A 27,214-nucleotide genomic window follows, 5' to 3' on the forward strand; every position below is an offset into this window, starting at 1 on the left:
TGCGTAATTCTTGATTATTTGTCGTGGTTGCTCTGCTATAAGACAAAAAATCTTCAGAAAAAAAAAAGACTTTTTTTTGTTTCTATCGGATTCTTGTACAAGTAGATGCGAGCAAATTAGGGATCAGTGCGCGGATCTTCAACATGGCCGAAATGGACTCTTAGCAACTTATGATGTTCGGAAAAATCTTGCATAATTCCTTATTGCTGATTTTATCCTTGAATGATGTGTTTTTGGAAGGTGCGTAGACACACTTCTTCTGCTTCGCCTCACGTTCTTGAGCCCAGAGTGATCGGTTGGCGCGCATCTTGTTCACCGCCCTATCGCTTTCACTTAGCTGTCAAATGCCAGTGCTGAGTCCTCCGCTTTCTGATTGAGCGCTGTATCCTCTGTATTTGTGGAATTAAACTCAAAGTTCGATTTTAAAACGCGATGAAATAATACACTGTCGCAATAATACACTCTGCGTGGCTTTTAGCCACGCAGAGAGCCGCCTTATAAATAACGCTGCGACAGCTAATTCATTTAGGAGAGGATGCAAAGGGTTTCTTCGGGTAAGTCCGGGCGGAACGTATTCTGTGCTCTCGAATTATTATGGTCAAAAACCAGCAAAAACTGTGTTTCTGTCTTTCTACAGGCGACGTCACGAGCGTATACCTTGTTTATTTCTTCGTGGACTTTTTATTGCATATTTTTCCGAGAATCGCCAATTGTTTTCGTCGCTCTTGCAGTGTGATGCTTTTGCTTCCAGCGATCACGTTTTCACTTGCTGGTCAATGTTTTGACTAGCTCATTGTTTAGAAAAACCTCCGCAGAGCTTGTAGCATAACCCGTGGTAACCACTAAGCTAATGGTTTGGCCCACCATGCTGATCGAAAGGAGTTTGTGCCAAAACTGTGAGGCTGTGTGTCTTGGGACTCCGTTTCTTTCGGAAATCTTAATGGCATTTGTTTTATTGCGCCTCGGTATTTCCGGAGGAGCGAATTCGAAAGACTTCGCTTTGTTGGAGCTCCTGTGATCGTAGTTACAGTGTACTAGAATACTTTCTAGTACACTGTGATCGTAGTTTCAGAGCACGAACCAACGTTATGAGTCGCACTCATTGCGCGTGGAATTTTTCATGACGTTATTATTAATACTGGTTTTATTGAAAAACAAAATAAAACGGAAAGAAAAGATGTTGCTAGCCGCGGCATCTGCTGTCGAAATTTGAAGCACCTGAGCTGCGGCTAGCGCAAATAAAAGGGACAGGTGTAGGGCAGGGAGGGGAATAGAGAGGAGCGATAGAAAGAAAGGACAGGACCTCATGGTTGTGCCGTTGTTCAAGTTTGTATTCCACACATTACAGAAATAGTCCCATTGTAAAGAGAGAAGTGAATATGTATGTACACTTGTGTGCATTGCAGGAGGAAATTGCTATTGGCAGGTAAACATAGCTTGCGTTGCTTACATTGACAGAGCAACTTACTAGTGACGCTGTTGGGAGATTGCGATTGCACTTATGCAGAATTCGGTGGTGTTGAGTCCTGCATTCCACATTTAATAATTTTTCTGTAATGTGGACCAAAATAAAAAGATGAAATCAAAGTGTGGTGGTGGTATCAAGAAATGCCTTAAATATCGTGAGAAGTAAACACTAGCGTTATCCGACTGTCACAAGCAGATCTCCAAAACAGGTTGATGACATACTTATTATGTAATAGTAATGTAGGTAGTGCAGAACCCCCTTAAATAAAGTGAAGTTTGCGAGAGTTGTCCACTGGAGTTTCAGCTGCTATAGCTAACAGCGGCACTAACAATGATATTTTTGCCAACAGCGCACCTCTCATATGACTGCTACGGTAAGCAAAGCGTGCATGTCAACAAAGATTGCGTTTGTGACACGTATGTGCTGGAGAAGTGGCCTTTTACATGTACTTATGTGTCTGCTAACTTGGAAGCACTAATGATTGGACCTTCCTTGAGTAGCATTTTGGTGACAAAGTATTTAGCAACAAAATAGTCTCTTTTTTGTAATTCTCTGGTGCCATATTCCACACCATACATTAGTGAAATTGGGCTTGGAAAAAGGAATCTGTGGGCAAGTAGTCTTGCTGTCGGCTTCACTTGACATCTCATGGTCATGGAGTGCATTGATAAGGACTGAAAAACAACACTGCCACTAGCTCTTTCTGACACAGTTCTGAAGCTGCTGTCTTCTCGTGCACCATAAATGCTTCTGCGATGGCCTTGCCACTGAGAACGTTGCTCATACTACTCTGCTGACTAATTTTCAGCATGCTTAGGATAGTCTCCTGACAGTGCCCTCAAGGCCAAATATGGAATCAGCATGTGCACTTGAATGCACTGGGAGCCCTGTGTTGACTCAAAACACCAGCCTTAAGTGGCTAAGGATAATTTATTTTAATTATTTTTAATAATAAGCCTATCATATTAAAACAAACAAAACAGAACCACACACCTGGGAAAATGCCCCCTTACTTGCCTTTTGCTGTGTTCCCTTTGCTGTTACGCACCTTGCCATATTTCTTCTTGGTCAAGAATGAAAGTACTGCTAAGGTTTATTGCTGGGGATGAAGGCTCCTGGTTCAAGAACCATGTTCAAGCCCTGCATGGTGCTGTGACATTCACTGCTGCACTTTCCTCTTTTGGCCCGCAGCCTCGTATCACCACTTTGCAGCCGGGCTGCCAAGCCTCATTGAGGGAGACCTAGGCTCACGCCTCACGCTACAGTGCAACGTTAGTAGGCACCAGCAGCAGGCGCAGCGTGTCCTTTGGCTGAAAGACGGCCGTGGCCTGGGGCCCGAGCTCAGCTGGACTGTGTACGAGTACCGCGGGGACCTGGTGTCATCGGGACTCTTGCTGTCTGATGCGGGGAACTACTCCTGCTACCTGGACACTCCACATCCCCGAACCAGTGCTCAGCTTGTCATTCGCAGTGAGTGCGCTCTAAAAGCTCGTGACAAAAATGCGTTGCATGTTCAGTAGGTAGCTTGCTACAACAAGGTAGGAATATGCTCGGGGTGAGCCTACCCATGTGCCTAGAGTTCAAATAGAGGTAACCAGATAATGTTCCATCAGAAAGAGGCATTGATAAAGGCACAGATGTAATGGGTACACAGTGGTGCTGAGTGCAAAGTGCTTATGCTGCACATGGCTGTTGGAGGAGCGCTGTTTCCTAAACATGCCTGCTATATGCGTGAAAGGTGTGTATCACGACTGCTGTGAAGCATAGGTTGTGCCTTTAAGTTTTGGTTTCAAATTCGTTAGCGCCTTCTTAAACGCGGTCTTCTTATTGTGACCTTTGCCAGAGCAGGTCGTGCATGTTGTCAGCATTCTTGCTGTGCGTCATGCAAGTTGTTTTGGCAGAGAGAGCGAGAATTTAATCACTGGAAGGGCACGGGGTTTAGACGAAGGCAAATTCCTGTAGCCTAGTGTTTGAGGGAGGTTAGGAAGGAGAAAAAAATGTCATAATGGGTGGCAAACTTTGAGGATAGGTACAAGTCAACAACACAGGTGTGAGACACTTTTATGTGAGGCTGAAGGCTTGGATGTGATAGGGGAAAAAAGTTCCATCCTGCTTGGCCGGAGCACAGTGCATGTTACCGCTGGGTTAGATCAGATGTAAATGGCTCCCAACAAGCAAAGTATGTCATCTTTCAAAAGTTTATCGATATCACCTGCCTAGCGGTTGCCGAATTATGTAGGAAAAGGCTGTGATGTTACCATGGGTTTTCAATGAAAACGTGGTAGCTACTTAGTGCTTTTTTGGGACAGTTACTCTCATTTTGTCACCAGAGAATAGGGTGTTTAGGAGTTTATTTGGAAAACTTGACCAGATGTTTGTCCTTTGGTGTTGGCTGAAGTACAGGAAAGTGAGCTGCTGCTAGTGATTGATGCAAAAGCTGAAAGAAATGAAAGCCAAGTTAATTACGGCTTGAGGAAATGCACAAATTGCAATTGAACTCTTGAGTAGTCTGAGGTATTTCCTTGAGCTGGCAAACTATTTCGAAAAAGAGGAAAGGGGAGGAATGATTTGGTTTTTTTTTTTGTCTTTTTTTTGTCAGCTGCAAAGTTGAAGACGAAGAATTTTTTAATTCGCAGCTGCTGTAGCATAAATAATTCTTCCCGATAGGAAGTTCACAGTTCTGTATGTGAATAAGTTTTCTTTGAACCTTTCTTGAATATTGACCTCTGATGCCCTTGAAATCCTTAAAAAGTACTTGAAATATTTTCATAAAAATTCCGTGCACTCCCTGCTAGCCACTCAAGGTGTCCCTAACACTGTTGCAAAACACTGAAAAGGGGAGTTCCCCTCCTGTATATTCTTGTGCTGTGTTTAGCACAGGGTGCGTTGACCTTGTGCGAAGTATGCAATTTCCAGGGACCTGATGATAGTTCCTGGGCTCAGTATGCAGCGCTTGTGACAAATGCATTCACTCAGACACTGCTCTTGACACTTGAGTGTTTCAAACTATAGCTACTATAAGTGTGCACTAAAAATTACTAGTGGTATGAACTGCTTCTCTCATAATTATAGCTTGGTTTAGCCGTGGGTGATGTCAGTGTCTATATAATGCCTTTTCTGGGTGGTCATTTCATTTTATGTTTCATTTTTTTCCCTTTATATGAGCAGTTACTGGGTTTTCTTGTAAGGCGAGGTCCTGACTAAGTCTTTGGCCTTATTGGGGGAGCAGATATCACTCTATGTACGCCGCAAAAAAAAATAGTCATATTGTAACTTCCAAATTAAAGTTCTGTGCTTTCAAAGGAGAGCTGCATAGCTTTTGAATTCGTGTGCATATCAACCACTTCTAACTTTTTGCACTGCCTTTATCCAGCTCCTCCTGGGCGCCTGTCGAACGTAACGGTCCATCCGTCAAGTGTGGTAGCCACCGTGAGGTGGCACGTCACCAGCGACGGAGGCTACCCCATTTCCCACTTCACTTTGGCCTACCAAGCTGCCGAGGCCCCTGTCAACAGCTCAGCAGCAGCACATCACTACTTGCCTGTGCACATCAGTCCTGCCGCTGTGAGCACTGGGGAAACACGGGATATCTTCACAGCGGCCGCTTTGTCAACCATTCTAGACTCCTTGTGTTGCTTTTATGCATTTAGGCTTCTCAAAGTACGTTCTGTTTCAAAGTATCCGAGTATCTGTTATACAGTCGAGCTTCATTAATACGACCCCTGATTATATGGCCAACTCAAATTATGGACAGTTTTCTTCAGACCAAACTTTTATTATGTATTTAAGCCTCATTAATATATAAACTCGCTGTCTGGACAATGGACAGGTGGAAAATGACGAGGTCCCATTAGTCGCCATGCATTTTTGTGCCATTAATATGGAGCGTGATGAGAACGAAATCTCTACGACTGCGACCAGATGTGTCGTTTTCTGCGTTTTGTGTGCAGGTCACCTGAGGAATGTAGTGGAAAAGTCAAAATGAATAAGCAGTGGCCCTTTGCTTTTTATTTCATGCTTTACTTTGCCAAGTTTTTGAGTCGACATCCTTTATGCATTTACCATATTGCACGAATGGCTGTGGAGAAAACTGTCTGCAGTTTGTGCTACGTAGAAAGCCGAATTTAGCAGCAGTCAGCCGACTGGGTCGTGGGGTGTGAACGGTCATACTAGGAGCTAGGTCATGTAGCCATGACACACAGTCAAGCATATTATGCATAGACCTTTAAGCATATGAATCTGCACTGCATTATTTCAATCTTAATGGTGTCGAGGATAATTGGCTTGCAGCTTTCAAAATTGTATCTAACTTATGTCAACTTCACCGGCCACCACGATGCACAGAAGCACACACTTATCGTAGTGGTTTTTTTTTTCTGAATATTTTTTTTTTCACAATTTGTTATCACAGACGACTCGCTTTATGGAAAATTCTGCTCAGAAACCAAAGTGCTTGTATTAACGAGGCACCACTGTATTCGTTTTGTAGGCAGGTTGAAGATGTCCATCAAACATTTCAGTGGCCTTATGCCCACACACCGTGGAATTTTCTTAGTGTTACACTAAACCAATAACGTCGTGAAGGGAGACAGTGCATGAACCATTCAGTGCAATTTATTCAGCTGGTGTTTGCAGGACTAGTATGAAGACAAGAAAAACCAGCTTGGTTGAAGCTATATGTTTTGCGCATAACTGAATGTTGCATGTTGCTGCACTGCCCACTTTGTGTCCTTTATTCATTCTTTTCTTTTGGTTTCTCAGCTATGCACGATGTATGACAGTTCAGCATCGAAATCACCTACACTATGTCGTACGGCTAATGAGTCGAACATTTCTACCCAAAGCTTGATGTCCTTGTCCATTTTAACCTGTACTCACTTCAGATTCAGACTAAGCAATTCGTTTACTGTCTAGTAACAGATGAGGTTTAAGTTGCTATCATGTTTTCCAAATAAGCTTGAATATTTGGACACATTCGCTGCTCCACCATTGAATGAAACTAACATTTCGCATGCTGCAAGAAGCTTTTCTCTGTTTTTCGGGCTTAGTCTTGTCTCTTCGCTGCAGTTATTGCCAGCAGAAATAAAGCTGCTGTGAATTTAGTTTTGTTGCCCTTACCATTGTTTTGATTAGGCCTTGTTACAAAGCAATGACCTTCAGTAGTTTATAAAATTGGAAGATGTCTTTTAATGGCAATGATGTGCTGACATTTCAATGTCTGGTTTAACATTAAAGCGTCACTACATGGTAATTTTCCAAAAGCTAATTTGAAAGGTGCTTTACACAGAGACGTGATTGTCACTTTCGTACATGATACCGTAAGCAGCCACTACTAGTGCATGAGTAAGATTCAGAATAAGAAGTGTGCAAACTTTGCTTTCTCAGGAGCATGCTGGAAGCTTGGTTGCTGCACTTGCCTGCTTACTTGCTTTTCTAGGCACCCGGTAGGGCTGCATAGCAACAGCATTGCTGTTATGTGGCCGTGAAACCATGCTATAAAAGATTTTCTCAGTACAGGTGCGGTGTAAGTTGTTGCTTGAAAAGTTAGCGTTAATTATGGAAGTTTGTTTCCAGCCTTCTTGAACAAGAAATAGGGTGCATGCTCTGTTTCACCACCCCTGCATAATTTGAGAGCAGCATTCTCTGAGGCTGGAGTTGCAAGCTGTTTCATTCGTGCGGTTGTTGCTGCTCTCAGAAAAGTTGTAAGCAGTGTAAGGGCTTTCTTTTGATTTGTGAAGGAGGGTGATTCATATTTCATACTTGTTAGCGCACTCAGTATTATGAGAGCTGCAGGTTATTGCTGACATTTATGCCGTCCCCTGGGTGGTGTCCCGTGCAGAGGCAGTTCTTTGTGTACCACCTGGAGCCGGGCACCCCGTACATGTTCCGCATGTGGGCCTCCAACCGCCTGGGCCCCGGTGAGGCCACCACCGTGTATGCCTCCACCTCTAAGCCACTCGACCCAGCAGGTGTGTTAACCAGTTGTGCCCTTGATGGGGCTTGTTTTTCTAGTCGTAGTTACTGAAGCTACAAGCACTGTGACAGCACGAAGACTAAAACAATGAAACAAAGACTCTGAGCATAAGGTGTCTCATAAGGCTTCTATTCTCTGATAAAGTTCTTCTTCTTTTGCTTCTTCTATCACAGGTGGTACTGGCGTGGATAGCTATAAATTAAGAGGAATAAATTAGGAGTAGGAGCAAAAAAATTACAAGTAGTATGAGTTATTAGGAGCAAAGTAGTAAATTAAGAGGGGGATGGTTCATTTTGGCTTGTGGGGTTTGACATCCCAAAGTGACTCAGGCTATGAGCGATGCCACAGTGAAGGGCTTTGAATAGTTTTGACCACCTGAGGTTCTTTAATGTGCACAGACATCGCACAGTATATCAGCCTCTAGCATTTCGCCTCCATCAAAATGTGACCACCGCAGCTGGGGTCGAACACGCATCTTTCAGGTCAGCACCCGAGCACCATTACCACTGAGCCACAGAGGAAGCTAAATTAAAATTAAAAAGAGGGGTAAGAAAACTGGGGTATCGGTATAATTATGAGCAGCAGCAGCACAAACTGGCGTACAATGGCAGCAACAAAAACGACATAAACTGTCATGGTTGTTTTTAAATTGAGATTTGCCATGTTTACAAGTTATTTGCCCTGATGAAGCTTGGTTTATATTATAGTTGTATCCAAGCAGATATCATATTTACGCACTTGATGAACAAACTTTTTTTCCCAAAAATATATCAAAATTTAGGGGTGCATTCACTAGGCAAGGTAAAATATTCTTTAAAAAAAATTAAAATGGTAAAAACAGACAAAAGGTTGGCTGGTGGAATAAATACTTTGTAGCATACTTTTTAGTATATATACATTGTAGTAATACTGTGATCAGAATACATAAAAAAAGCTGTAGTAATAAACGTCATGAACTTTTATGGTTTAGTCATTGAAAATAAATGTCCTGTAAATTCTTCTCATACTTTTGCTTTATAAACACTTCGCTTTTTTTGTGTGTGTTTTGGATAATGGGAGGCAGGGGTTCACAAAAATGTTTCCTGTGAAGTTGAAAAAGAATCCATGATGTGGTTTAATAGGATAGTGGGTAGAAGAAAATTAAAAGCAAAAGTTGTAAAAAAAGCTGAAAAATTCATCACCTGAGCCTGGTGCTTAAACCTAAAGTTGTTGATGCCAGGCCTAGTTTAAGTTCATTGAGAGTTAGTTTGATCCAATTTAGATGTTTAGTGGCCCCTAAAAAGACCACTTCAAGGTTACTCTTTTGCCTGTCTGTCGTCTGTAAAAGATAGCAGCAATGCCTGCATCAAATTCCATCACACATGGTGATCACCGTGGCCAAGGCTGCTGTTGCGTCTCTCTGCTGTTGATGGCACCTCCCGAGACCCGTGAGTGAGGGCACTTGATATTATATAAGGCAACGATCCTTGTTACTCTCCAGTATCTGCTCATCAGTAGTGTCATGTGATCATCCAGCAGTAACTGATGGTACTGTATCTCGTGGGCACTTCTCTGCATCTGCCAGCTGCTCACATACTCTGCCAGTGTACTTACTGTGCGATGTCTGTGCACGTTAAAGAACCCCAGGTGGTCGAAATTACTCCGGAGCCCTTCACTACGGCGTCTCTCATAGCCTGAGTTGCTTTGGGACGTTAAACCCCATAAACCAAACCAAACCAATTTGATTGTTGTGTGCTTCCTTGTGTGCTTGTCAATCTGTGCCTTCCTTTTGCATCTGCTGTAGTGTGCTGCAGGATAATTCTCACAGTAACGAAAAACTGCTGCCTTTTCCAGTGATTTGGTTATTGGAGGTTTATGACTATAGTGACATACGTAGACATGAGAATCGCATCCTAAACCCAGCACTTAGCATTCCTTTTCGCAATTTTTTTTTTTCTTTCTCAGTGCACCACCTAATACTACGTGATGTTGCAGAGGAATGGGGCACAGTGTACAAGCATTCAGCTATGCTGCATTGTATTTTCCGCACCCTCCCTTGGCGTCTTTGTGCAGAGGTCGTGCAGAAGATGTTTGCTGGTGGAGACGACTTCAGCACGGCAGCATGGATGGTGGCTGTGTCCATGGTGATGGGCACCATCCTCATTCTCTCCTGCCTCAGCTGCTTGCTTATCTACAAGGAAGGCCGGCACGGTGCGTTCCTTCAATTCAAGGCACTTAAGTAGCCTTGCAGGGTTCAGTAACTAGCTCTATCTAAACAAACCCGTATGGTAGCATCTCGTGTTCAGCTGAAAATTATTTGTCAAGGATCAAACAGAAACTGTCTGGACCTTGTTTCGGTTCATTGCAGTGGGAAGGACATTACACATTTAGCCAATTTAAACACGCAATTGCAATTGCAATTTTTTTTTTTTTTAGGGGGTTGGGAGGGATGTTAGCTAAAATCTCTCTCTCTCTCTCTCCCCCCCCCCCCCCCCCGCATAAAAAAAATATCTAGAAATGACATGCATTTAATCAGGGCCGCCGTGGTGGCTCAGTGGCTATGGTGCTCGGCTGCTGACCCAAAAGACGCGGGTTCGATCCCGGCCGCGGCGGCTAGAATTTCTTTGGAGGAGAAATTCTAGAGGCCCGTGTATTGTGCGATGTCAGTGCACGTTAAAGAACCCCAGGGGGTCGAAATTTCCGCAGCCCTTCACTACGGCGTCTCTCATAGCCTTAGTCGCTTTGGGACGTTAAACCCCACAAAACCAAAAAAAAAAAAACCATTTAATCAGGCTCTAAACTGGCTCAGTGGGCATCTCTGTCAAAGTACGAACATTGTCCAAACAGCTGCCAGCCAGTGTTCCTGTTTGTCTTTTTACTCGCTTGCGTTTCTGCGCAAGTTGCAGGCAGCTGCGCAGAAGCGTGAATTAGTAAAAGGACAAACAAGAACACTGGATGGCAGCTGTTTAGACAGCATTCATGTTTGTTTGTTTTTAGAAGTCGTATGAAGTCGTATGAAGCCGCCAGAAGTCGTATGAAGTGGTGTGTGCATAATTTTTTGTCATAGAATCTAGGCTTTTAACGCATTATCCCTATGGTGGATTCGGGCCACTCCAGTTCGTCGTAAAATACGGAAATCGCATGAACGGGGGACGCATAATGGAGGTTCAGCTGTACCTGTATTGTGCGTAAGGATACAATTTCACAGACTCTTTTACTTGATGCATTTGGCATTAGTACATACCAGCATGTGCTGCCTGAAGTCAATGAAAAGTTGCGGTTCTGGGGAAACTAGTCACACAGAACGGTGTCAAAAACAGCAGCAGGTGTGAGCCACCAGTAAACGAGACTGGCAGTGCCATCTGGTTGAATGAGGTGGAGCAGTTGACCCTGCCATTCTCTGCATGCTGCAGGTTACTTGCTCCAGCTTCTCACGGCAGATGCAATAGGTGCTGGTCCAAGTTTACGGTCCAGAACGACATAAAATGGAATTGTGTGTATTTTTGCATGTGGGCACGAGTGTGTGACTGAGGCTGAGTAAAGTAATTTCCTGCAGAGGAGCTTCAGGACGAAGTGGAAGAGGAAGAGGAATCGTCAGCTGTGCCCCACATTGTTGCCAACCCCGGCTTTGAGGTTGACCTGGAGGAAAGCTTTCTCCTCGATCGTCCCGACTGCAACGACAACAACGAGCGTGCAGTCAGAACCAACAACAACTCGGTGGTGCGTCCATCGCACGTGTGACGGCCGAGTAGACAACGCCGGTCCAGCATGTCTAGCAGCACAGTCAGTGAGAGCCAGAGCGACCTGTAAAGTGCCAGAGCTTAGTCCAGGTTGCCAGGAAGTTCCCGCACCTGTGAGCAGTGCAATGTGCAGCATCAGACTTGCTTATTTCTAGACCCGCTGCTCTAGTTTTCCGCGCCATGCCATGCCGGAGCAGCAGAGGATCTCCGTCGTCTGTGTGGCTTGGCCAGTCAACTTCCGGCATCTTTGCAGTGCCCCAACTCTCTGGTTTCAACAGGAGTCCGAACAGACTACTGAAGTGCAAAGAGTACAATGTTCCTCGGATCTTTTTCTATGCTCGTAAAACGTCGTATTACTGTCATCAACCAACTCGCATGGATTGGATTGGACGGACCTCGTCTTCATTTGGCTTGCACAGGTCCACGTCTAAGGCAAGTTCTGTAGATAAGGGATGCGTGGTTTTATCAAAGCTTTCATTTCTTTTTTGTTCTGTTTTGTAGTGTTTGTTGCTCCTAAGGGACATTTGACCAGCGTTATTCGTCGAGGCAGCGTTGAAGTGTGAAGACGCAAAGGGGACAGCGCCAGTCATGGTTGAGGTTCTGCGGAGCACTTGCAGCTGTCGTCGGTTTGTGCCACTTGGTCCACGTAAGTCTGTGCTGGCCGGTTAGTGTGCAGCCCCATTGTGCATTCCTCTTTTGTTTACTGTCGTGCGGTTTTTCCCTCGAGAGCTGTGGCTGTGTTATGCCCTCCTTTTCAGAAGTGTGTCCGCAATTTTTTTACTGCTTTAATTGTGAAGTGCTCCCCTGACCTTAACATTAATGATCAATAGCAAGACCATTGCATGGGCATTTTCTCTGTCTGTCAAGTCAATGAGTGCTGAACTTTATGCTCACCGCCTACTACTGCGTAGCTTCAGGTGAAGCCAATGCTTCCTGACTAGCTCTTGCAAATTGCAGTTGCTTGGTAAACTAGAATAGAAGAGCTGCACAAGACAGGAAAAGTTTACATATGGCGGAAAACTTCGTTAACAGCTATTAGTAGAAAGAGCTTATTATTGGTTGGCAAATCAGTTCATTCCGATAAAGCCTAGTTTATCCTTCTCGCTGAAATCTTGATCAGATGAGTTCAGGTTTATTTTTGTGCATCATATAAAATCAGTATGATGCTTCTTTACTTGAACTGTGCCTTCGCATTGCTTTCTATATCATGAAAAGCATATTCATCAACTATAACTTGGCATGCTTTGTGACCAGAACAAAGCTGACACGCGTTCTGCCGCCTGTTTAGTCAGGATTGAACCGTAATGCGAAGCAGAGCAGTGGTGTGCACTGATTGCACTTCAGTGAGATTTTGCTTCACTGAGCAGTGGATCTATCTGCAAGGCAGGAGTGTGGGATGCTTTTGATAGCTCTCAAGTTTCCTCCTTGAGTACTCGGCTGTTCCTACCGGATGTGGGACTTTTCAGGCACTGTCTTAAATTATGCAAAGCGTTCCTTCCATCTGACTGCGTGGCAGCTAGCGAGTGTTTTTCCTGGGACAGCTGTATTGCAACGTTTGCTTTTTAAATTGTTGCACTAGTGCAGTTACGAGTTTTGTTCAGAGGAATGGAGGCATTGAGCGGCTAGTTCTTGTTCTCTGTACACAAGACAGCATAAATACCACTGTTATCTTAATTATAGAAAATTTAAATTTTCTGGATGTAATACAGTTTATGAAATTTTCTTTCTGAGTAGTTCTCTCAGATTAAGTTGCTTAGAGTCGGGCATTCCACATGGGTTCACGTCACCTTGAACAACCTGTACATGAAGGTATTTGCAGTTATGATGTGCGAACAGCATGGCAGGTGCAGAAAGTAGTTAAGTCTCATAGCTTACTGCACACTGCTATCCTAGTTACAGAGCAGGTGTGTTTTTGTAGCTGATTTTCCTATCTGGTGTCTCGCAGCCTAGGCTTATTGCTACAAAGCTACGGAATGGTACTGATCATGTCTCGGCATTCAGAAGTTTTAACTGCCATTATACACGGTCCACCTGTCGTGTACTAAGTTGGACCGGCCGGTTTCGTTGACAAAGAGTTGTATCATGCTATTACCAGAAGCAGTATGTGGCACATTTTTTTCTTATTCCGTCTCTTATTGGTGAGTAATCTGTCTGGTCACACGGTATTTCATCATTTGCAGGTTGCCTAAAAACCACCATGTATAGTTTAGGAATGCATTGCTGGTCCAATTTTTTTTTATTCTTAGTGCGAAATAGTTTCCATGTTCTTTTATAGCCTTAAAGGATTATGGACATAAAATTTTAATAACGGGAGCAAAGGATATAATTTGTTCCCTTATCGAGATGCCACCAAGCAAGTTTCAGTAGCAGGCATTAAGTATAATTTCCTATAATATTATTTTTGGTGTGCTGGTGAACAGTTCGAACATGTAATCCTCATGCAAGTTCACAGAAATCATGATATCGCAGCATCTGTTTAAAAAAAAAGAAAAACGGAGACGTGAGCAGACAAACTTCTACTCAGGTACGTGATTTCCGAGCTTACATAATCAGCAATGCTGCAGTTTGTTGATTGTGTCATCGTGGAGGAGTTGCTCGTTGAGGCTGAGCAAAACAAAACTGATTAAAACAAGATGGCTTGTAATTATTCTCTGTGGATGTTTAGTTCTTTTTTTTTTTTTGTATGTGTGATCACTTCACTTGTCACCAACACGGAAGAACTTTGTCTGTATTATTTCAAAAGGATTGTTCTTTGGATGACGCAGAAATCGCAGAAAACATCTCTATCTGGCAGTACTGCAGTGTCCGCACGACGGCAAAATGCCTTGTTGTGCGGAGATAAGCTGAGCAAGGCTGTGCATGAAAAATTAGCAGTTTCACAGGCATGTCGTGTGAAATTTTCTCATGGCAGCCTGTCTTGCAATGCCGTGCATGCTTGTACTGCATTATATAAGATTGTACTGCATTATATAAGTAATAAGATTATTAAGCAAAAAGGAAACTGACGACAACAGTAAAAAAAAAAAAAGCTAATGTCTCCTGTTGCTAAGAGTATGCATAACTGCAAAGTGCTTGGCAGTTGATAACATAGTGCTGCTTGTCGCTAATGAAAGAGGCTTAGTCATGTTTTGTCGTATTTCATCAGTATACTCCTACTGGAGCTGACCCATTGAGTTCCTATTTTGCAAGCTTTTGCTTTGATATCCACAGGGATGAACAAATTTTGAGTTTTGCAAAGGAGTTTGCTTCTCGCGACTTCACGTCCACTGCATGTATACGCCACGGATCCATTATTCTTTCTTCTGCCTTACAGAGTGGTATCACAATGAGGCGTGCAGGGTGTGAGTGTGGTGACAGGCCCTGTAGACACGCCTTTTTAAGTCTGGTGATGCTATTGAGATGCTCTGATAGATTTCTGGCATGGAAGGCTCGCTAGGGCATAGCATCTCTGCTAGCACTCTTGGTGTTCAGCTTAGTAGAGCTGTGCTCAACCTCTGCTGCTGGTGCAGTCTGCGTACAGACTGCACGAACCTCGTGCAGATGAACATAGGTGTGACCGTTGTCTTAGGGTACCCGTAGTGGCCAAAACAAGTTTTGTAGTGCACATGTGACAATTGTACGGGGTGTCGTATGCAGAGAGATTTACAAGAAACTCGCAGTCAGGGAAAGGCTGGCAGGCACTGTTGTATCTAGTATCAGTTCATGTTTTAGTTGCCGTTGCAGTGCCTTTAATGCCAGAAATGTAACATATTTTACCACTTGTGGGTAGGACTGCAATAGAATACTTTTTTTAATGTGTATGCTTTGCTGCCATTGGGTGGGTGGATAATGTCGCCATTGCTTAATCACATCTGAATTTTATGTCTGGATCGGAGAACCTCGATTATCGACTTTTTTTTTGTAGGTCCTCTCTTTATATAATGAGTTTATGGGGTTTTAATGTCCTAAAGCGACTAAAGCTATGAGAGGCGGCGTAGTGAAGGGCTCCGGAAATTTCAACCACCTGGGGTTCTTTAAAGTGCACTGACATCGCACAACACACGAGCCTTTAGGATTTTGCCTCTATCGAAATGTGATTGCCGCAGTGGGGATCGAACTCGCATTTTTTTGGTAAGCAGCCAAGCACCAGAACCACTGAGCCACCACAGCGGCTCCCTCTCTTAAAATTGAAACATTTCATACTATTATAGCAAGACTTCTATTTGTGTTTTTTTTTTTTTTTTTTTACGGGCAGTTCATACAGTTCACGTAATGTCGAAGATCTCTCACAACTTTGAGAATTTCAGTGAGCACGAGGAAAATTGCGTCAGTACTATGATAGACTTGACCTTTGGTGTGGCATATTGGCAAACAGGCAGCGCCGCTGATGGACCATTTAAAATTATGTAGGACATATTATGTTTGAGTTGTGGAGCCTGTCCGTGTTGTTCCCTACCCGTGGTAGCTGTGTTGAAAGTGCTTCGTTAAAGGATATGTGTATGTGTTCTTGCTTATACACCTCTTAAAAACCCTTCTTTTCTCACAGCTGGCAATTTGTGGACTTGCTTATGCTGTACAAAGTTTGCAAAGTGCTGTCTATGATCTCATGTAATTTCAGTTCGTATTGTGTGTGCCAACTTTGTGGCGGATGAAAACCTCTTGTCGACATGCTTCTGGAAAGCCCCTCCTTCTTTTGGGTGCCCTTGTGAGCTGAAGCTGGTTTTCAGCACTGGAGTACTTGGTGAAGGAAGAGTTGCATTTAAACGCAATGCTAATAATCTCTTTGGGAAGGAAGAGGTGGCTGTATGCAGGCCACAGTTTATTTTAAAAACCTTCTGCTGCTCTTCCATTCTATTTCCTGCTTATTAGTGGTGTCCTTCCTTCGACATTGCTTTGCAAAGTTTTAGCATTTCAATGCATTTCTTGGAGGTAGTGTGTCCCAAGAGGAAGGGTTTTAAGACTGTTCTGTGAGCAGTTGATCTTCAGTAAAAAACAAAGTTGCCATTTTTCAAGTCAAAGTAACATTATCGTTGTAGTTATGCTCTATTTATATTCATAGGTGTTCAGTAGTTGCATTCCATTTCATGGGTAAAAGTGTCCAGCACATCATTATCATTGCTTTATTGCTGCACGCACAGGAGCACCCGTCTCTGGAATGATTTTCTGTCGTTGCCCTTGCACGGTTTTTTGTGCCCCTCAGTGAAAGTAAAAATGTTTAGTTTCATGTGCTTTGCTCAGTTGAAAATGCTAGACAGATGTAAGGATTCTAGCACAGAACAGTTTTCTAGAACTGATGGGCCCCAGTTGTAGCATAGCTGCACCAGCTTGTGCTGAAAGCTTTTTGTCCATAATTTGCTGGAGTAACTAGGACCATTTGACTTCTGTTAATTCGAGGTTAGTTAATCCATCTATTTGTTTCAACTCACACTTGGGCAAAAGTTCCAAAGCTTGCTTTTTTGTGTAGAGAGGTTATAATTGTTGCCGATTGTGCTAAAGGTGTTAACAGAGATGTTTTCTATTTGTGTTGTAGTGCCTGCTCTTATAGGGAGAGTGTCTATGGACTGCATGTGCCATGCACGCCAAGCGTAGCAGCCACTGAAAACCATATATGAACAGACGCAGTAGGCCTTGGGGTATGGGGTATGGGAGGTATGGGAGGTATGGGAGATTTCTGCAGAGCATGGTTGAGGGATCATTGATGAGGGAAAAGCAGTGTGCACATTATAGAGAAATAGCACCTAGTGGTAGTTAATTAGCGGCCAAATCGTAACATGTTCACATGTGAAACAATTATTGATTAGTCAGTGCTCTGCCATTCACTTGGCTGGCCCAATCATTGGCCCTCTCTGGGGATGCACTAACCTTGGCTAGTTCTGAAAACAGTTTTGCTAGCTTGGTTCCTGATTTGCTAACACGGTCTCAAGCACCTACAATGCTGCATATGGTTTCCGATTCGCTGACCAGTGATCTTTAGCGTCCACACCACTGGGTTATTGAAGCAGCAGTGACGATGATGGAAACAGTAATGTCTAGCATGTAGCTGACTACTGCTTAAAAGTCGTAAAGGTATTTTTTAACTCCTAGCATAGTTCACTACATGCAAAAGCAATGAAAACCATGCTTTAGACTGCATGTTGGCGTTCGAAACTAGCTTACATCAGCGAAAAACCACAGTCACAAGTAATTCTAGTGAGTGAAGGATTAACTGAAAGCAAGTTTGTAGCACACCATTTGATTTGGACTAATTTTATAGGTCCCGTCTAGGTTGAATTAATGGAGGGTGGTGGATAATGGCAATTAGGCAGCTGTATTACTGTGAGTTCATTTTTGTGAGCTGTCCATTGCATTCACACTTTCTCTCGCATTTGAACATCCCTGCGCTGGCAGCCGAGAAGAGTGTCATGGCTTTTTTATGCGCACTCATAAATGGATGCAAAAATTTCTTATTTGGACTTAAGCTCATACAGGTAACATTTTACTCAAAATGGATTGCCATCACTAAAAAAAATCCTGCTACTGGCTGCTGCCTAAACTTTTCTTGTACTGAAATGTTCCTTTACATAAGGCAGCCAGAGGTCTTGTAATAGATGTGGTGCAGGTTTTTCTACTTCAGTACCTTCCTACAATGTACAGGAAAGTTTATAACGTAGTGGGCCAAAATGTAGGCTGGAAAACAGTTCTTCACAGCTTACGATCCGTGCATCTGAGGTACATCCTGTAACATGATTTTGACAGCTCATTATAACAGTGATTACCTTTTTATGCGTGTGGTCACAGATGTCTCTCATACAGCTCCTTGCCTCCGTTGTTTTTAACAGGTTTTTGTCTTGGTATCGGTATCAGTTTTTGTCTCGTTTGGAGTCGTACAGGTCATGAACTTTAGTTCAGTCAGTGACGAGCAAGTATTTGGGTGTTCAGGTGCTGTACATTCAGTGTTGTCAACACATCTGTGTGTCACCCTTTACTCTAGCCCTAACAATCATTGCAGATTAAAAAAACAAACCTCGTTTCATCAGCTTGCGTTTTTGATTAACACTTCTTGTGCTTCACGCGGTAGTGTTTTGTTATTACTCCTGTTTAGAGATGGCACATATAGGTTGTCGTTTTGCTGTAAAATGTTACGTTTATGCTGAACTAACTTATTCTCCCATTCAGGGACAACACCTGGTGAAACTTTTAACTGTGCCATTTCTGTGTTGTCCAGTTTATGAGGTGCATTGTGTGAAATAGCTCACAGTGGGCTGCTCGAAGCTTCATTATGAAGCACCATACCACACTTGAGACCTTCCACTGTGCTTGGGAACACTTTACTGGTTTGGTTTGGTTTGGTTTATTGGGGTTTAACGTCCCAAAGCAACTGAGGCTATGAGAGACGCCATAGTAAAGGGCTCCGGAAATTTCGACCACCTGGGGTTCTTTAACGTGCACTGACATCGCACAGCACACGGGCCTCTAGAATTTCGCCTTCAAGAAATTCAGCCGCCACGGCCGGGATCGAACCCGCGTCTTTCGGGTCAGCAGCTGAGCGCCGTAGCCACTGAGCCACCGACTGGAAAGCTGCAAATCAGTGTATAAAATAAGTCACGTATTTCTGCTATACCTGCATAAAAAGAGCAGCTCGCTTTTGGCTTGTACCAGCAGCATAATGTGTGGGTAACATTCTGAAGTACTAGTTTTAATTTTGTCGTCAGGTTTAAATAAGTGACTTAACCTGGCAGCTAAATGACATGCAGTAGCTGGAAGCACATCAATTACACCTTTTAACCATGAAATTAAAATTGCCAAATTGTTTTGCCACTTTCTGGCAAAACTGACTGTTGTCAGGCTTAGAACATGCAGTAAAGGTGGAAAATGCGTTTTTCGTGGACAACTGCTGCCCTCTAGTGTTGAAAATTGCAACGAACGCAATTTCCGGCCATAACTCATCTCGGCAGTGGAAGCACCGCAACATGGGGCCGGATGAGTGTGACTCATCATTGGCAATATTGGTACAATCTCTTATAACAAGTACAGCTTGGGGCTGGTGATTAAAGGGTTAATACTTCCAGCACATTTTTAGATCACTGTACCCTAATCTCTAATGCTGCCTTTTTTGCTTTTTTGCTTTGGTTGTGAAGTGACAATGCAAACATCTACACAAGGGCATTACAATCCTTGGTTTTACGAGTAGTAGTCAGTATAATCTGACCGTACTCTCACACAGCTACCGGTACTTCAGTGTTTATTGCAGGTTCAAGTTCCTGCATTAATAGAATGCTTGGAACAGAGCACATTTTATTTCATAAACGTCTGAAATGTTGCACAAGTACTTGGGAAGCTTCCTTATTTGCGAAGCTGCTTGTCTTCTGCATATTATATTTAGTCTGTTGAGGAGGCACCTATCTGTGCCATTGATCTTTTGACTGGCCCAGTCAGCATAGGCATGCACACAGGAAGGGTAGTGGGTGGAAGTGCCCCCTCCCCCGTTCTCCCTTTTATGGGCATGAGGAGAGGAGATGCAAGTTTTGTCCCATATTGTTCCTTGCTACCCAGAACACGAGAGCTGTGCAGGCCTATTCCAGCCATTATGCACATATTACTTTCTGGGAGTGAAAAGAAATTACTTTTACTAAAGTAGTGTTCACTGTGATCTCTCACCATGAGTGTCAACCAATTTTTCCATTTTGCTTACTAGCCTGTTTGACACATTCCTCACTCTACGAGTTGCCTTGTCCATCCTGCTAAGTTTGATTGAATGCATTCGCTAAGTCTGTGCGACTTGCAAGATGGAAGTCCTGGACAAAAGCTAAAGGCTAGTTCGCTTTAGTAGCAGAGCTCACAAGTGCTTATGGCAAGGGCATACTAACATCCACTTTCAAAAGATGCTTCATCTGCACTAGGTTTCTTGGCGAGATCCGTACTTAAAGTGCGGATTGACGTGCTAAGTGCAATAAACGCACAAGCTGGCGTTCTGTTTCTGTGCTTGTAGTAATAAGGAAGTTGCAGCTCATCGTTTTGCTGTTGTCTCGACGGACATCTCACATAGTGGTGGTGATTATGGTGGTGATCGTGGTGTCCCGTTATGTGCGAATGGTGCTTTCAGATTGATTGCCTCGCCATATGTAACATGTGCTGCTATTTTTTTATTGCACCTGTAGCCAGCGCCTGTATGCGTGGTTAATATGTGCCAGGCAAGCTTGGCTGCCATTTCTGTGCCACTTCTTGCGTAACAAACTGGTTTATCGCATTTTTTTTACACGTGATGTTGGTGGCCAGAGTCGAGTCTTTCTGCATTGTTGTGAGCATTTTTGTTGCCGTCAAGTGAAAGATGCATGTATGTGAAGGAATGTGTGAAGCCAAGTATATGAAAGATGCCATACTCAGTTCATTGTAATAAAAATACTTTGCCTTTTACTCTTTACTTGTAGTATTTTTGAAAGCACAACACAAAAGAAAAGAATACACAGACTGTATGATAGTCTATTGAGTAGGTTTTCTTTTCATTGACTAGCACTCCTCAGTTGGCACTGTTAGCTGCCAACAACAATTAGCACTGGTTACAACATGGAAGCAAAGTCTCGCGAACATAGCATCGCCTATGCTAGAGCACATTACACACTGGACATAGCAGCAGTACAGTTATGTTACACTTAACTTTATATGTTCATTTTCTTGGTCATCCACACTCGGGCACAGTAAATGAAAATAATTATTGGCCTCTGGCAAACTTCCATGCCACAAGCTCGTATTGTAGCAGTGCTTGAAAGCTTCAGCATGTAAAATGGCAGCTGCATAAAAATTTAATCTTGATTAAACCAAGATCATTTTACTGTTCATATTTTAATTTTCCTGTTGTTCATTTCATTTAATATCGATGATACATGCGGTTTGAGGGAAGTTTCAAAACAACCGCTATTACATGTGCGTTTTCTTATCAAGCAAATGCAGTGCTGTCGGGTGTGCACCATTTATATATAAATTTAATCAGCATCAACTGAAGCTCATAAGCACTGTACATGTTTATCACTACAAAACCTGAAGAAAGCCACATTACTATGGAGTGTGGCCATGCTTTCAAGCATTGCTTAGTGGAGCAGAGTAGCTGGGCGTGCTGCAAGGACTAACATGAGTGCAGTGCATCTTGAGGCTTCAAAGACTTCCTGTACCATATTTTTTTCCGCTGCATGCTGTATTTGGAGGGGTACATGTAAGTATTTGGTGCAGTGAGGACGTAAGAACATCTGTGGGGGTTAAATGCACATGGCAGCTCGCACGCATACACACCACATATGAAAAGCAAGAAAAATAGAAAAAAGGTTTTAGCGGACACACTCGCACCAGTGCACTGATCTCCTTGATGTTGAAACGATCAACAGGGATGTTTTTTGGGTTTTTTTCGATATACCTAGTGCACACAAGTTTTTGTTGCTAATTTTTTTTGTACATATATACTATGGTCAATCCTGTGTGCAAGAAACAAGCATGTTTTAGGATTATGCACAACTTCAACTTTGACAGTAGAGGAAAGTAGGGCACTTGTGGCCCTTGAGGGAGCGCGCGAACGCCATCATGGTGATCCTGTCCGTGACCAACTTGGACCAGTTGTCGCGTAGCCGGCTCTGCAACCGGCAGACACTGTCCTCTGCTGGTGCACTGCCTTCTTTGGGCTCGCTTCCTTTTCCGCGGCAGTTGTCGCCGTCGGTTACGCCGTCTCCTTTGCACGTCGTTAAGGCTGGGTTCTCGGAGCGGTTTTCATCGCCCTTGTGCTCGGTGCAGTCTGCGGGGCTTGAATGTTCTGAACTCTCCGTCAGCAACGAGGAACCGGCAGGAGAGCACTTGGGCATTTCTTTGGTTTCGTTCCTGTGGTGCTGCCTTAGCCTGGGGCTGGCCGCGGCAAACTGGTTGCTGGGCTGAACGTAGCTCTTGCAGACGCGGTTGGTCTTCGTGCACTGAGGCTGCACGCAGTGGTCGGGAGGGCGAGCCGGCTGGCCAGGCTTCTTGCGTCGGATCGCCATGGTCGGAGAGGGGTGCCGTCAGCCCTGCAACGAAGAATGCGGGACTCGGTATCACTGCCATTGCTGCCGTACAGCTGTTGTCTTATTGTTGCGTTGTGCATAAAATTTACCCTGCGTCTGGCCACCGGAGTAAAAAAAAAAATTGCCGATCACGATTACGGTACTTCCTAATGCGAAATTTGAGCGCAGCTCATCCTGTGCCAGCTTTTCGATAGATTGAGGCAAAGAATTAGAGTAAACATGTATGTACAATTACAGACAACTGGTTATTTTTCACACGTATTCCTTCTTCAAGAAACGCTCCACTAACAGTTCTTGACTGTCATGAAGGAAGCTTTGTGGTCGGAGAAATATAGATATATGCTCGACTTGCTGCACCAATGCCATGGTTCTCAAAGAGGAGGTCTATGCAAGTGTTTGGCCAGCTTGTCACAGCCATGGGCGGTGTTATGTTTTCCCTCAAAAGTTTAATAAATTCCTGCTTGTCTTTATATCTACATTAAAGTCCCCACCCATCCTGCCACCCTGGCAGGTGGCAGTTAATGGTTGATGCGAGAGTAACGCATCGAGTCAGTTATGGCCACTAGCTTTGTGGTCGGAGAAATATAGATATATGCTCGACTTGCTGCACCAATGCCATGGTTCTCAAAGAGGAGGTCTATGCAAGTGTTTGGCCAGCTTGTCACAGCCATGGGAGGTGTTATGTTTTCCCTCAAAAGTTTAATAAATTCCTGCTTGTCTTTATATCTACATTAAAGTCCCCACCCATCCTGCCACCCTGGCAGGTGGCAGTTAATGGTTGATGCGAGAGTAACGCATCGAGTCAGGTATGGCCACTTCCTTTCCTTAAAATGATCCGAGTATAAAACGCCAACGCCAATGAACACAGTGGACACCGACGGCCTTCAGCGCCGCGTTTCTGGCAATGCCAACACATGCAGCGCACACCTGTCACTACCGCCACGTAGCTTAGAGCACGACTGAGGTGCCCACTGTTCCAAGAGGGCAGTTATATGCGCCTTCTCTCTGCCTTCCAAGCTCTCACTCCATTGCGCAGCGCGACTATGGTGTCCACTGCTGGTTACGATGACGACACCGCGAAACGCAGAAACGGGTGCCAGAGAGCTGCGCTCTAAAAAATTGGAGGACGCTTACGTACAGGCGCGGACAAAAGTAGACGGAGCACGCAGCTGTCTCGAATATTTTTCACGCTTCATCTAGTTGAAATTTCCAGCAGTGGTACGCGCATGCTGGTAGCGGAGGTTGGTAGGCTTTCTTGTAGACAAACAACGCTTCTTCAATACCAATGGAGAAAGCGAACGCGTGCTCCGTTTACTTATGGCCGCGCCTGTATGCTAAAGGTTCCGCCTTCAGGAGTGGAACGCGACAGCGTGTTGAAGCGTTGCCAGGATGTCCACGGAACGCCATCGCCGGTTCGGCGCGACGCCTTGCCCGTTGGACAAATCGAAAATGATTTTTTTTTTTTTTTTAGGAAAGGAAATGACGCAGTAACAGTCTCGCTTATCTTGGTGGACACCCGAACCGCGCATGATACGATTTTATAGGTGGCCGGTTCGAATCCCTGCTGCTAGCTAGGATTTAACTAGTAAGTTTATGCTGCATGAAATGCTGAATCGTATGACACTATCCCGAACAAAAAAAAAGAAGTCTGAATAATGTCAGTTTCCGCCTGTGCGGATATCGGTCTACCAGCGGAATAGACGCAAATTCACAGTGCTTCGTTACGGTTTGCCTAGAGCATCGCTCACTGGTTTCCCGCGTTCCCCCAAACTGAAAACGCCGACGCGAACGATTGTTGCCACTGAAGGAACAATGAAAAAGAAAGTGCACAGCCTGCTTACTGGCTCGAGCTGAGCCACAAACACTGCCATGTGCAGAGAGGGGTTTTTAAAAGCAGCCGGACGCAAAAGCCGCGTCCGCCAAAGCGACGACGCTGCACCATGGCTGTAACAGATACCCCAGTCGACAGCTAGGGATGTGAAGCGTCGCCAAGATGTAAACGCGCATTAAAGAGCCAATGACGTTTGCTGCACCATAGCTGTAATGGATACAGTCGACAGGGATATGTGAAGCGTCGCCAAGGTGTAAACACGCATTAAAGAGCCAATGACGTTTGTCAGCAAAGGCCAACCGCTGTTACTGTGGGAGCCTCACTTCCTGATAGCCTCGACTCAGTTTCCGTCTCTGCTTTACTAGTGCAGCTGGACAAGAAACAGAAGTAACGCTCAACATACCCGCGTTCAGCACAGTTGATCACGTTACTTGGCCTGCGTCAAAGAAACGACCCATCGTCGTGGATAAGTTTCGTCTCGGGCCAGGCTAGACCGGACGGCTTGGTATGGCGACTGACGTCTAAGAATAGCGCAACGCAGCTTGTCCAAGCCGCACCAGCTGTTGCACGGAAATAAGAGCGGATATTTTCGTAGCATCGATTGGGTTAGCTATAGTCTACACTTGGCGATCACTGGTATCATCAAAGTTCATCTTCTGTATGCTCTTGCCCGGACGCGATACTCGGGGCTGTCCGCGTTGAAGTGTCGTAAAAGTCGTGGTAACCGATATGCTGGGAAAACCTTGAGTCATCTACGTTCTATAATACGATCCGTTCACCACCTCCACATGTGCCGCGCGGCGTTTTCCAGCTTGCTTATCATGATAAGTTTTGAGAAAATACTTGAACGCAGTCACAGCTCGTGAGCCATACAGTGTCGACGTCTACAAAAGATATACATATTTGTCTCAATTATTTGTAGTAAATGGCCAAGCGTGTACCACATTCGGGCGGAAAGTATATGCGCGACAAAATACGTGCCCTCGAGGACAGCGCGCGTTGGGCATGCAATGAGGGCTTACAGTTCAAACGCCTCCAGGAACTATACCACCACAAGGCAGTATACGCACAAGCTAATTGTATCCATACGATGCTTCATGAGAAATGCAGGGCTGCGAATGCCTATGCCATTAGAGTTCCCATCGGGATCTTTACACCGGCATGTGGTCAGCAGGAGGTGCACACAAATAGCAGTGGACCATCCCTCCACCCTTCTGCACAACTACGTGATACTGCGCCTTAGCGCGTACTCACCCGCAATCGAAGAAGGTCAACGGAGGGTCGCAGGGCAACGGTCGACGGCGCACTTGGGCAAGATGACAGCATGCCCCTCTCCCGGACAACCGTGCCGAGGTCTGCTCGGTGGTGCGCGCAGACCTCGAGGTAGGTTCGCAGGAGAAGCGGCAGCAGGAACCACGGCGTGCGGTGTGCGAGAGCGGAGTTCAGGCGCCACGTAGCGGAGAGCCCGCGGCCCACTCGGAGCGGTTCCAAAAAAAGAAGCCGCACCGCGGCGATCCGATTTGGGAAACGCGCGGCCCGGGCAAGAAGGCGGCAGCAGCAGCCGCGATCTCTTTCTGCGGCGCCGTTTTCCAGATGGCCTGCACGCGCCCGCTGGCTCTTCAGTGCGACGCGAACGCACCACGTTTACGGAGCGTTCTTCCCCGCATCTTGGCGGTCTCACGTGGCCGCGACAGAAATACAACGCGCGAGCCAGTGCGGTTCATCATCGCGTGTGTGTACGCGTTTGGTGTGTGTATGGTTCGTGTTCGTGCGAGGGGGAGAGTTTGTTTTCTCGAAAGAGCGCTTGTGGCTGGCGCGCCTTACTGCTAGATCCTCAAGTCATCATCGCCTGTAGATTAATGAAAAAGTGGCAGGCGACCAATGCGATTTATGCAAGGGGGGGGAGGAAGGTGCGTTAACTTATTGGGCGACCAGTTTTTGTTCTGAATTTACCTACACCGACAAAGTTATGTTTCGGTTTGACAAATTTATTTGTGTTAACCGGTTCATATCTGGTGTTCGGTAGCCATTTTTCCTCCTCGATGGCGGTTCTGTGTTCAAACCGCGAACGACGCTCGAATCTGCCCGACCCACGTGTCCGGCGCGGTTGAGGTGTCCAACAGAAAGTGAGTCATGCGCCTTTCCTTTTCATTTTCAATCCCCTCTTTCAACCTTCCTTTCAGGGCGGGGTTAAAGTGCTCAACGAGAAGTGAGCCAGTCACTGTGCCTTTCGTTACTTTTCCATTCCCTCTATCCCATCGCTCACGGCGTGGTGGAGGAGTTCACGTACCGAGAAGTGAGGCAGTCTCTGACCCAAAGACAGAAGAAATAAGGCCCCCCGCGGCCTCCTCGCCCAAGCTCTTAGGACTCTACGCTCCGATCGTGGACACAGGAGATGAACGCCGCACCGAACGCGAGCAGCAACGCTGTATCAAGCGCGAGCGTTGCACCGAACGCTCGCCTGCGTTTCATCGAACGCCAGGAGCAACGCTTCATCGAACACAAGCGTTGCACCGAACGCTGTCACATGCAGTCCATGCAGTTGTACTGAAAACGCAACGCGGTGCATGCAACATTGGCCACAATTATCGAAGCGCATGCACAGATGTATGTGGCCGTTGCATTCGAAATCATGTTCCTTTTTACATCTGGCGGATGTATACTGAAATGTGCAGAGTGCTACTTATAACGGTTAATGGGTGTTTCGAAGTACATTTTGCAGCACTAGTGCATGGGGTAAGTAAAGATGGCGCTGTTCCGTACATTTCTGCTTCCAGTCGTTCGTGATGATACTGTGAGCGTTGTGGACGAATCCAATTATGAGCTCGTCCCGCGCCAGAAAAGACAAGGCAACGTCGTCCTTGGCGAAATAGAAAGGTTGGTTTGGTCGGTTTGGTTTATGGGGTTTAACGTCCCAAAGCGACTCAGGCTATGAGGGACGCCGTACTGAAGGACTCCGGAAATTTCGACCACCTGGGGTTCTTTAAGGTGCACATCTCACAGTACACGAGTCTCTAGAATTTCGCCTCCATAGAAATTCCACCGCCGCGGCCGGGATCGAACACGCGTCTTTCGGGTCAGCAGTCGAGCGCCATAACCACTGAGCCACCGCGTCGGCTCAAAAGAGAAAGATAAAAAAAAGCGTGAGGCCCGAGGCAGTTCGATATTTATAGTAACCACAGTCCTTCAATGCTTATGAAGGACCCTGCTGTAACGAAACGCTGACTA

The 27,214-nt window shown here is 45.0% G+C and overlaps 2 protein-coding genes across 3 annotated transcripts; one reads left to right on the forward strand and one right to left on the reverse strand.

Annotated features, from left to right (window-relative positions):
• The first annotated feature begins 130 nt into the window (after positions 1–130).
• On the forward strand, positions 131–20,533 carry LOC149363813 (contactin-1a). 2 transcript variants are annotated; one of them, XR_016289117.1, is made up of 7 exons: positions 131–240; positions 2,660–2,938; positions 4,842–5,032; positions 7,308–7,437; positions 9,495–9,632; positions 10,978–11,593; positions 11,663–20,533. XR_016289117.1 is itself a non-coding variant. In XM_089573749.1 (6 exons), exons 1-6 carry the CDS (start codon positions 171–173, stop codon positions 11,160–11,162), a joined length of 993 nt encoding a protein of 330 aa, XP_089429875.1. In that variant the 5' UTR covers positions 131–170; the 3' UTR covers positions 11,163–20,533. The 2 variants fall into 2 exon arrangements, 1 of the variants encoding a protein (XP_089429875.1); XM_089573749.1 differs by having other exon boundaries at positions 10,978–20,533.
• On the reverse strand, positions 20,508–25,836 carry LOC149363814 (uncharacterized). Its single transcript, XM_089573750.1, has 2 exons — positions 25,241–25,836; positions 20,508–22,158 (listed from the first exon to the last, which is right to left on the reverse strand). The coding sequence occupies exon 2, from the start codon at positions 22,132–22,134 to the stop codon at positions 21,625–21,627; it is 510 nt and encodes a 169-aa protein (XP_089429876.1). The 5' UTR covers positions 22,135–22,158; positions 25,241–25,836; the 3' UTR covers positions 20,508–21,624.
• Between the last annotated feature and the right edge of the window lie 1,378 nt (positions 25,837–27,214).

The sequence above is a fragment of the Amblyomma mixtum genome, chromosome 2, assembly GCF_055824585.1.
Source record: "Amblyomma mixtum isolate Tamu chromosome 2, ASM5582458v1, whole genome shotgun sequence".
NCBI classification, from domain to species: domain Eukaryota; kingdom Metazoa; phylum Arthropoda; class Arachnida; order Ixodida; family Ixodidae; genus Amblyomma; species Amblyomma mixtum.

Coding starts and splice junctions, on each gene's coding strand:
- LOC149363813 (XM_089573749.1), top strand. CDS start 171: ATGATGTTCGGAAAAATCTTGCATAATTCCTTATTGCTGATTTTATCC. Junction 7,438..9,494: donor TAAGCCACTCGACCCAGCAG/GTGTGTTAACCA, acceptor GTCTTTGTGCAG/AGGTCGTGCAGAAGATGTTT. Junction 9,633..10,977: donor CTACAAGGAAGGCCGGCACG/GTGCGTTCCTTC, acceptor AATTTCCTGCAG/AGGAGCTTCAGGACGAAGTG.
- LOC149363814 (XM_089573750.1), bottom strand. CDS start 22,134: ATGGCGATCCGACGCAAGAAGCCTGGCCAGCCGGCTCGCCCTCCCGAC.